The 12045-nt window shown below is 35.1% G+C and overlaps 1 protein-coding gene across 1 annotated transcript in view; it reads left to right on the top strand.

The window, feature by feature from the left end:
* LARS2 (leucyl-tRNA synthetase 2, mitochondrial) overlaps positions 1–12045 on the top strand; it is a gene marked incomplete at both ends in the record, with an annotated part of 85760 nt that overhangs the window by 15479 nt on the left and 58236 nt on the right. Inside the window, 2 exons of the mRNA XM_081996906.1 lie at positions 207–267; positions 8201–8290. Coding sequence (XP_081853032.1) covers positions 207–267; positions 8201–8290 — 151 coding nt within the window. The remainder of the gene's footprint in view (positions 1–206; positions 268–8200; positions 8291–12045) is intronic.

Raw genomic sequence — 12045 nt, 5'->3', positions numbered from 1 at the left:
TGAAATTGAACCAGAATACACTAGGGACTATTATTTAAGATGAGTATTCTGACAGTTCCTTGAGTTTGACTGCTAGTGAGATAATAGTGTTTAGAGGTTAACTAAGAGGTTTGATTTCTCAGAACTTTATAAGCACCTGATTTTAAATATGATCACATGATAGAAATATTTTAAGTTAATAATTTTACTTTTTTTTAATTTTGCAGTAATATTCAACACATGAAGGAACAGTTTGATGCACTAGGTCTGTCTTTTACATGGGAAAGGGTAAGATTTTCTTTGTTAAGAGATGCTGCTTTATTTTACTGTATGATGGAACACTGAAAAACATGGAATTTCACCATTTTATTTATGACAATATAGAAGTCTTTGAAAGTGACTGGTTTAAGTTGTAAATTGTAGAATTGAGATTCTCTCAAGCTTTTTATCGGATTTCTCTCACTTTTGATCTACTGATATCATGCGATAATCTCAAGGTTTAGGAGAATCTTTTCTTTAAAGGGAGTTCAGATTTGCATTTCTATTTTTCTCTGCTTTTTCAGCTCTTTCAAAGCAGCAATTTTCTGTGTTAGAAGTTAGGCAATAAATATTTATGAAACAGCATGCCTTTGTGTTAAGGTATGTATGTTTTGAGGTGTGCTTTTTTCAATGTGTCTCTTTATTATAATATACTCAGTGGTTAAAAGCTAGTAACTTGAAATGGTGGTTTGGTTATGTTGTTCTAAATTTGAAGAATAAGCCTGCCTTTTTGTAGGTGTTCATATCATGACTGTTTTGGAAAATAGAAATTTTATTTAAAACACTAATGCTTGAGAAACAGGTGTTCATCTTAAAAACCTTACCAAACACGATCAGACATAAGCTAATGTAATTTTCAAGATAAAAAATAAATGAATTTTTGACGCAATTGTAAGGTTATTGCATTTACCAGTAAATCATAGTCAATCACTACCTTTATATTCCCAGCAATAACTGTTGCTTATCACCTTAATATAATTCTGAATAGAGTGATGGAGATGCTAATCTTGGATTTTTATAGCAGCATTGTAGATCTGAAAAGGAAAAGGATTAGTTTTCTGGCATTCTGAGACCTGCCATCTGTTTTCTTTAATCTTGAAGGTGAAGTTGTTTATTTTTATGTCTTGCATCTAAAAAACTGTATTTCATCATGTCATATATATGGAAAGATTTTTCAGTTTAAGCCTCTTTAGTAAGATTTCTTGGTAGCCTAAAAGTTGCTCTGAAAATAAAAGATTTGTTGTGGAAGGTTCACTGCACACATTCTTGACAATTATTTTCCTATATTTAAAACTGTTGGTGTCTCAGAGATTTTCTGTATATGTAATACAGCAATACTTCAAAACAATGAAATTGTATGTATAGGCTGTATTATGGAACACGCAAGACTTGAATGTTGCAGACTGCCTTTCAAAAAAATTGAGAAAATTCATGTCTGTATATGGACTTTTCATTAACGCTTCCATTCTGAAGAAGAGATGGAGAACTGGCAGTACTGAAAACCATGGCAGGAAATATAAGTACACAAGGAAAAGTAATTTGTCATCTCTGTGCCTGTTCTTTGAGGTTTACCCTCACTTTTTTAGTAAACCATGTTTTGGTTAATGAACTTTCGCAAGTCTTTGAATACTTGTGGAAAGGGCTTTGATAACTCTACAACTAAGTCCATTTGAACAGTTGTGTAATTGAAATACTTTAGAATGCTCTAGAGGCACATAGTTTGTGTTATTGAAAGGTAAGATTTTAAAACAGCTAAAAAGTGTTCATCAAAGCACAGTGAATTTTGGGAGTTTTCACTCCATAGCTTTTGAGTTAAGTTTTAGTTTACCTAGAAAGCCAGCCTTATTAACTGGAGTAAGAGTGATCTGAATGGTAACCATTAGAAATAGATAGGTTTATTCATTGCAAAAAAATGTATGATGACTGAAAAATATCAATATTACTCGATCTCCAAATGCACAGATATTTGAGCTAGCCATGAAAGACCTACCTCTGGAAGTGCAACAGCAAAGCTGTAGCAGAGTGGATTTTCCAGGCTGATAAAGCCTGCTTCTCTGCAGGGTTAATTAGGCTGAGCAGAGCATCTTACTGCCTCAGCTGTACTGCTTCTGGGCTAACTCAAGCATCTTTGCACAGCAATGCACTGTGCTGTGCAAGTACTTATCTTAAAAGCAAGTTCTTTGAGGTAAGGAACTTTTTTTTATTATTCTGTACTTGTATGGCACTAAACCAGTGGCTTACAAAATACTGTGACAATGTAAACAGGCCCTTTAGCATTAGTGACTTCTATGAAATACACAAGAAAAACACTTTTTATATGGGTTAGTCTAATTAACCAAGACTGTTTTGCGAAACAGGACTTTGTTTTTAATTTCGCTTCATTGGTGTTGCATAAACGTGCTCCTTCATTGTGCTAGAGCATAGTATTTAGCAAATATATGCTGGAGGGAAGCCATTCCCTGGTGTTAGATCCCTATTTTAGTGTGTGGTGAATTGCCTTTTAAAAGTGAGAACCTTTTATGTTAACTGTCTCTGTCCTCTGTGGCCAGCTTAGAGTATATGCCTAGAAGATGTGAAGGAAACTCAAGTAAATTTTATCATTTTACAAACGTTAAGGGGAAAAAAAAGTGGGAAAATACTAAAAAAGCCACTTTGAATACCTAGTGCATGTAGCTGTGCTGAAGAAGCTCACTGCTTATAAAGTCATGTGTGGTGTTCAGGAAAGTCATGTCCAGGAATATGAAGACTAGTTGTAGTTTTACTGCTTGGTAAAATTATTATGAACAAATCTCAGTGCACCTGGGATACTAGAAGTTTCTTTCTATTTATCTGGGTTTTTTTCATTGTTCTCTCTGTCTTACAAATGAAAATGTAGAAGTATTTTTATGTTGTAGCAGTCAGTGAAATTACTTAACCAGTATTAACCACAAGGCATTATTAAAAGCTAATTAGATTAATCCAGAAAGCGAGGTTACAAAGACACTTGAAAATTATTCTCCTAAACAGAAAATGTAAGCAAACTAAAAATGTGATTAAATGCATAAAATAGCTCTGCAAGTACTTTGCTTTAGAGTAGTTTTCAATACTAATAGTGATCTGATATTTTTTTCCCTGAAACATGTAGGTATTTTAAGTGCCTCAAGTAATAAATGTTATATTTTGAAATCACTTTGAAAATGGTGTGGTTTTGGGGAGAGACTTTTAAAAAATGGTAAGTAAGAGAAAGAACACTTCTATTCAGGACATTTATGTTTGTCAGATCCAGGGTTAAAAAGCTGCAGTTTGAGGATGGAAGAAATGTCTCAGAGGTATTAAAAACACCTAGAAAATAAAAAACATCAGCATTGTGGTTATGTTTTGTTTTTAAGATAACAATGATTTGGACATTCGTGGTGATCAGATTTCTCCAAAATACCATCCCAGACAGCATAGCAAACTGCCTGCCACTTCTTTTAAACATGATTTTCAGGGGAATTAGGCAATATCATTTTCAAAGATTCATAGCAGCAGCAACAAGGGATGGAGAGCGTATAACATTTTTCCTTCCTTTTGCTCAGGAGTGCTGTCAGACTGAATACATATTCGCAGTAAGCCATCACTTCACCACTGTAAATCAATCTGTAACTTTCTTCTAGAAGGTAGCTCGTTCTGCCAACGTTTTTTAGACTTTTCAATTCATGCATTCAGAGTGATATAATTTTTTGCATAAGAGTAATGTTCCCTTTCTGCTCTGTACATTCAAAAAAGATGAAATCTTTGGTAGATTTTTCTTTATGCAGATGTTTTTCTGTTTAGTTTTGAAGTTGTCATTCTTGTGTACTGCCTGAGCATGCACAAAACTGTAACAGTAGAAAGAGCATTGCTTATTAAATTTTCTTTTTACCCACATATCACTGATAATCAGTCACCCTACTTGTAATTAAATAAAAAAGGGAACCATTGATAGAAGGCTACTTTTTTTGCAGGAAAGATATTAATGCTTTAAAATGGAGGCACTGCATGACATTGGTAGCTAATAAAGCATGAAACTAAGGGGCTTTGACACAGAAATATTCCAAAGAGGTTAGAAATGTAGCTTGGTCTAGCTCTAAACCTCTGAAAAATAAAATAAATATACTTTCAGATGAGGTGGTACATGCCCTTTAATACCAAAATTGGCAAATAATAAGACTGTTTAATCTTCCCAAACAGATTTTGAAAAAATCCCTTCAGACTTTTTCTCCTTATGACGTTTTTAATAAGTATCAAGTGCAAAATGTCTGTCTTCAGGATAGCATAAGACTGTGCTAAAAATAAAATTATTAGTAATAAACTAGGAAATTACTTCTTTTTAGTCTAGTTATGTTATTCACAAAGTTGTAACAAATCTTACAACAAACACACACTTTTATGCAGCCTGTAAATACAGCTTTTATTTAAAAAGAAAATAGCCATGAAAGTAACCTGAAGATGTAACAGTCTTCTTAAAAAAACAAACAAAAAACAGTTTTAAGGTCAGAGCTACATAATAGAAAGTTGTAAGAATGGAGCAGATTTAGAACAAATTATGAATTATAAAACAAGGCATTTGAAAATTTTAGTTTTTTCTTTTATTAGTGACCAAAATTTTCCACTGAGTTTAGGGTTTTTTTAAATTTATCCAGGATTCTTTACTGTTGGTTTTACCATATTTTTGGTAGCTGGAGGTTTTTTTTAATCAGATTTTTTAATAATGAAAAGCCCTTTAACCTTAACAGGAAACAGTTTCTTCCCAAGTTTCAGTGCTGTCAAGTCTAAATTTTAATACTGCTATTTAGTCTGTAACTTGGAATTTAGTTGCAAAAATAAATAAGATACTAGCCCTTCCATCGTTCTATTTGTTAGGAACAGATTGCTGTGCTGTGATAAAGGGATTAAGCAAGGTAGTTTTTGGTAAGGGTAGGGGTCTTTCTCTTCTATACCTTGGCAATATCTGCTATTTTGAAAGCAGACCACTTTTAAAGGTGGATTGTTTTAATAGTTTTAATGATTGAGTGTCATTCCTGTAGGGTAAGGAGCAGTAGCAGTAACCAATGGTAAAGATGCATTTTGGTGATAGTATCAGATACTCTTTTTAGCTAGCAAGCTGAAAAAAGGAAAAGGGGAAATGGGTGGGGGGAGAGGGAGATGCTGTCCCTCCTGTTTCATAGCAGCCTCTGAAATGCTGGGCTGATGGGTTATCACTAAATCTGTCACAGAGCACTGAAGAGCACATGCAATGGGCAGCTGAGCAGTGTATTTCATATTTGTGAAAGCGTTCTGATTTTTAGTATGTATTCCATCTTGGGAGAAAATATGGTTAATATGCTGTCTATATATTCACTTGACTGCCTTATGACACGGGGTTCTAGATGTGTGCTGTTATGTTAGTGCTCAGCTCACAAGTGACAAGCAGGAAGTTACATTTTTTGGCAGGGTAGAAGGGCTCCATCGTGCTGTTTTGCGAACCCTTTTATAAGCCTTTTTCTGTATTTCTGAGTTGTTAGTTCTGTTAATGCACTGCAAATCTTTTGTCATGCTCATAAAGTATAAATAGAAACATTAACATTCACCTTAATTTAAGCATGATAGCAGCCTAATGGAAACTTTTTACCAGACATTATTTAATCACGATCAGTAACTGGAATATGTGGAAAATTATTTTTCACCATAAGTCTTAATGTGCTAAATGGTAGGGAAAAAAAACAAAACACATTTCAAGATTGACAAGAGGTTGCTGGCTTGTCATCAGTGGCTCATTTCACTTGGTAGTGATGTAATTTCTCTTCGTTAACTTCAAATGGTACTTCAAACCTTCATGGTTATAAAGTTAAATGATGAGCTTGAGTGATCTTTTTGCAGCTCAATTTGGATTGAGCTGGTGTGGATCACCACACAGCAAATTGTTTTCAGTGATACAGTCTGCTGCATTTCCTTCTAAAAAGTGTCAATTTACAACTCGTGAGAGAGAATGTGCAGGGGATTCTGTTCGCAGGAGTTAGCTTGTATTGTGGCTCAAGCTTGTGTGGCTTGTAGCTCGATCTAAACTTACTTTTTAGATTGAGAAATGTCATCTCTCTTTGTTTCAGTTAACGCATGTCCACCATTCAAGACCAAAGGGACATATCTCAGTCTATTTTAGTATTTTTATTTGACAGCTCACTTCTGTTGTCTTACGTGTTTGCCTGTTGCCCACATGATCTTATATTGTACCAAAACGGATCGTCGTCTTTTGTGTGTCTGATATTCCAGTGATGAAACTCCAGTGCCTGTAGTGGCATCACACTGGCAGAAGAACTAATGTCACTGTGTGGAGAAGCGGGGTGGCGGGGCATGGGGAAAATGATGACTAATTGGATAGTGTTTAGTTGGAGAGATGGAAATCAGACTTTTATCAAGTCTCTTTTTTCTCTTTTTTTTTTCTTCAGTGCAGAGCACAGGGATTTATTCAAGTAACTGTTTTTCATAACCAAGTGTTCACATGCTATGCTGAGAACTTGCCATTAAATGTCTTTTTCTGATCTTGAAAACCTCTTATACAAACTTTTGAGGCACACCTGCTCAAAGGTCATATTAATTGTTCAAAGCAACAGTTCAGCGCTGGAATATAAAGTTCAAAGCAAAGTTTCATCACTGGAATGTAAAGTTGTAGAAAAATAATAAAATTTTTATCCTAGGATGTTTCAGATTTCGTTTGAGTAGCAGATGATATTGCTGAAGTTGTGTGTAGTGGGACACTTAGATGATAGGAAAGCCTGGGTGAAAGACATTTCACGTTTGGAGCTGTTTCAGGTAGCTGATAACTATTTGCAAACAGAATAAATTTTATCAATAGCTTGCTGTCAACTCTGTAACTCTAAAATCAAGAGATGTTCTTGCTGATTTGAAGTTCAGCGTAGGAGTCATCTTCCACTTCAATAAGTACAAATGTGTTCAAACAGAAAATTTGCAGAAATGTTTTTTCTTTAACCAAGTGCAAGTTAAACAGGGGAACTGTTGAGGAGGGAAATGTGATCTATTTATTGTTACATATTTATGATGTAATGTGGTCTTGAATACTGAGTGACACAGTTTTCACTTTGGCCAAACTTTAAAATATATGAGTGCAGGCATATCTGTTTCCATTGCACCTGTTAAACCACTGTGTTTGTACAGAGAAAACTTGGAATGTATAATCGTGTAATCCTTTAGTCATCTTTACATATTAAGATGTTTATTTGAAATGTGGGGGGGTAAGAACAAATATTTAAAATATGAAACTTTGTAAGCAGCTGAGAAGTAGGTTTTTTAATTACTAGAGTTCACTAAAAACTTAGGCAATTTTTGTAAGTTTTAAAAAAGCTATCCATTATATTGTTACTTGCTGCTCTCTTAACTCCCATTCATCCTTCTTATGTTGTCTTTTATTTTTATCTGTCTTTATTTCCCTCTTGACACCACCCTCATTTGTGACTTCTTTTATGGCTCTCTTTTTTTCCATACTTCAACCAAGAGCATTCTTCTAACGTGAGCTGGTTTGCCTTTTAAAATGGGCACTTATTTGACCTTTGATTGTGAGACGTCCTTCACAAGTCTTTCATCTTGAAATTGAGAGTCTTACCCCATGTTCTGTTCTGACTGCCCCACACACTTTATCTGTCAACAGCCTCGGTTCCTCACTGCTGGTCCGCTGTCCTCCTCTATCTACTGCTTCAGCTGTAGGCTCCTGCAGTCTGCTTGCTTCTCTGCAGCCAGCTCCCAGCTGCTCTGAACACTCAGCAGTCTCTGTTGCTGCTTTTCATTGCTGAACAACAGAAGAAAAGGCAACCTGGCTAAGATGACTTCTTTGAGTCTACTTTTCTTCTAGCTTTGCTGTTTCTCTGGTCAGGCAGCTGTGGTCATTTCCATGCATCTTCTGTTCTTGTATCTATCATCACTTATCTTACAGGGTTCTTCTATTCCATGTTAACAGGGAAGCTTTTCTTTGTGCATCAAACCCACACAAAGCCTGGTTTTCTGTACAGGTGAATATCACTCGTTATAAAGATTACACAAATGGTTTTTGTACATAAATACACACATAAATAAACATTTATGTTTTCTCTGTGGCATGTATTATACACTCCTGAGTTAATTGTTTATGTTGAAATGCTGTAAGAAAATACTAAGAATAGTTTCAGGGATTTTTTTTATTTCATTTCTGCAGGAAATAACCACTTGTGTACCAGAGTACTACAAATGGACACAATATCTCTTTCTTAAGCTTTTTGAAGCTGGGATAGTGTATCAAAAAGAGGTACGTACAAACTTTGACCTTTAATACTTTGCAGGCACACTAATTCAAGTCACTTATATCAGTGACACATTTCTGGATCATCCATTTGGATTCATTAAGTGGATTGTTCTCTGTTGCTTTTCAATCACTGCAAAACGTAATGAATTTTATATATAACTGCATTTTATGTGTAATTAAATTTTATACGTAACTAACATGAATGTGTATTATAGCAAGTCAAATCAGAAATGTTTATTGACAGTGATTTACATTGAAGTGCAGCATCAGAATATAGCTACTATTAGTTTATTTCACAACTTTAATATACAATTTGCTAGATCTTAACTTCGCTCTCACGAAAACATAAAAGATAATGTGATCATTAGGAGTCTCTTCAGCAGTGACATTATTTAATGGTGTGACATTACTGTGATAGTGTCTCAGAACTGATGGGATTGGATAGGATAATCGGATGTTATGTGCCTAACCGTCCAATCCTGGACCGTATCTGTGATCTTTAAAATATTACAGAAATAGTAGTCTTATAGCATCTACCATAGCTATTTATCTGTTAGCAATACATTAAGAAATTATTGACCATATAATATTTTGTAAATAACATTTTTCGGGCTGTCTGAAAAGCGAAGGGTTCAGTTAACTTCTTAAGCAGGAGGTGAAACGAAGATGTTAAATGAGCATTCCAAAGAACTCTCTGTATAGCCAAGGCAGCGCAGTTCAAAAATACCTGAACAGCTGCACCTAAACAAAGCTGCAATCTAGTGAATGTTTATAACTTAAAATGGAAATTAAGATTTCTTAAATATGCTTTGACATTTCATTTGTATTCTCTAGAAACCAGGAAACCCCACAGGATATAATTAGGCATGTACTCTAATTGTTCTCTGAACCCAGAGAAAGAGATAGATGGTGAAGGGTAGCACTTGGAATGTCAGGGTGTTACTGAGATACTTCAGTTTTCATAGGCAAGATGTATTCAGAGATCTTAAATGACAACCATCAAAAAGATTCAATATTTGATATGTCCTAACGTGCTGGGTTTGGGGATTTTTTGGGGTTTTTTCCCCCCTGAAATTATTTTTTGTGTTTGTAATAAAAAAGTAAACCCCTAGCTTTGCCATAACAAACTTAATTTTATCTGTAAATTTGTTTGCTTGATGAGTGATCACAGGTGAACTTGAAAAGCACAAGGCTTGCTGGTTCATTAGAAGCAGTGATGACATACAAACCAAATTTTCTGTGCAGGCTCCAAGTACTGTGGGATCCTGGAAGTGTTTGGGTACCAGTGATTGCATCTACTTCCCTCTTCATTGTCAAGGATCAGTTTGAGGACTTAAATCAGCATCTGTCAACATGTAGGAGATGTAATTTCTGGTGGATATGAACCAGTTGTTTTCTGGCAGGAAACAGATGTCAGAGATAGCCCATAACCCTGGGTCTCTTCAAATAGTCATATATACTTTAAGCGTATATTTATCCCATGTTGTCAGCATATCTGCAGTAGATGTTAAGCAGTACTTTTGCACAGCTTGAAGTCTCCTGTATTACAATTTAATTTTGGGTACAAGGAGGTAATTCATAGCCTTACTGTGGCAATAAGAATAATACATATAGAGCGTTAGCCTAGTTAACACTCTGTTCCAGGAGTATGCACGTCTGTCCAGAAATCACTCTGGAAGGGAAACAGAGACTCAGTATGTCTGGGAGCTGGAATTAGTGAGAATTAACAATGTCTGTCTCGGTGCTTCAGAATCTTTAAAGAGAGCATCTTTATTCGCCGTAGCAAAACCCTCTCCCTTCTTCCATCTATACTGACCTACTCAATATACATAGAGGTTATTGTCTTGGCCAGATGTGGGTGTCTCATTGAGGTTGAGACTAATAGCTGCCTAGACTCTTATTATTTTGTCTGGATATCTGTAGACTGTAGTGGAACCATAGACACCAAACCTGGTGATCGATACTTATGCTGTAGATGCCTGATGTTAGCCAAGGTGACTCTTATCTTAAAAGCATATGGTCTACACTGGCATAGTGAGGAGATCTAAATAACTGGTGCACTCTATGCACTTCTGTGCTGTGCTCTCTTTGCATGGATGACATTTAGTGGCTTCCTGAGGCCATAGTTTCAGAGGCTGTCATTGTCAAGAAGTTGCCTGTGTGAGGTACAAGTAGGAACTAAGGATTTAATTTAATATCCAGGTTCTGGATATTAGTCAAAAGGCTGTGAGAGATGGAAGGAACAACATGCAACTTCAGAAATTCACAGATGAGACCTTTCAGCTTCGGATATCTGAAGTGCATGTTTGCTTTATGTTTTGCATTATTTAGTTAGATAAATCTTCCTGTTACGAATCATGAGAATATGTTTTGCCGAATAATTATATAAATAATTTCAGTTACCTTTTGAAGTTTTCATCATGAATTTGATCCAATATCATCAAAATAGAAACAGTATTTTTTCTCAACTTCGAGTCATAGCCAGTTTAATACAAGCATATGCTAATACTGCTTTATGCAACTAGCATTTTATTACTTCTTAATATTATCTGATTTATCTCTCTCTAGGTCTTAATTTTGTGGTGGTTTGGGTTTTTTTTCCAGAACTTTATAAATTAAAAGATCGTTACTTTAGAGCCAACTTCATAATGTGTTGTACCATTACTGAAGAAGTTGCATGTTCTGAAAGTCTGTAAAATAGTTCTGTAATAGTGGAATATATTGATTGCTTTTAATTTGCCAGTGAATTTTCAGAAGCTTTTTATAAAAAACAGTGTGGTGTTATTGGTAGGTAACAGATAAAAGGTAGGCAAAGTGTAAAAAGTTTAAATCCCAGCCAAAACCAGGACACAGGACACACTGAATTCACACAAGCTTCATTTGAAGATGAGTTTGCTTTTATCAAGAATGACTTGCATTCATTTCATGATAATAAATTTTGAATAAATCACTGTAGGTAACCAGACTTTGTGTGCACATGTGCGTGCGCCCCCACCCCCACCGGATAACAAAACCCAGCAACAGTATTCCTAAGGAAGAGGATCCATGCATCTGTTTTTCTGCTGTTCACACTATAAGATTTGTAAATGGTTGTGATATTTACTATTTCTAAGAATGTGTAGCTTATTTAAAACAATAGCCATTGTTTGTAAACTGGGGCATTTCAGAAGGTGATCAGTGAGAGATGAAATGTAAAGTGAGTAATATGAGGACAGTGATTAGGTTTTAGATTGAGATACTAAGTCTTCCCCATACCCAAAGAATGCATTTGAAATTTTCGAATTATGTTTATTGTATTGGAATGCTATGGAGCTGGAGCTACTGTGTTTCAGTCAGGCTGATTTAGCTTTTAACAACTCCAATACTAAATAACACTCAATATGACTCTTCTTTATTGCTTTGATTATTTTTTTATTTATTTTTTGTTTTTCTTTCTGTTCATTTTTTCAAGTTATTGTCTAGCATTGAATACCACTTCTGGAATGACCTTTAGGATTCTTTTGTGGTCTTATAGATCCTGTATGAGAAATGATCAGATAAATTATTCAACACTGTGGGGTGTGAGTTTGATTTTGGCTCCCTCCCTAGTATGTTTTATCTGGTATTTCAGTTAGCCCTCAAAAAACAAGGTATGTAGAGTTGAACACCAACATTTATTTCACTTTAAATTTTCTTTAATGTATTTGTATTGATAGGCACAGACGATTCCAAAAGTAATTCACACAGTTGACAGAAGGTATTTGCAGAAAATATCAACT

This window comes from Phaethon aethereus (genome assembly GCF_964289735.1).
Source record: "Phaethon aethereus genome assembly, chromosome: 2".
NCBI classification, from domain to species: Eukaryota; Metazoa; Chordata; class Aves; order Phaethontiformes; family Phaethontidae; genus Phaethon; species Phaethon aethereus.
The sequence above is the reverse complement of the archived record's forward strand: the minus strand, read 5'-3'. Positions and strand labels throughout refer to the sequence as shown.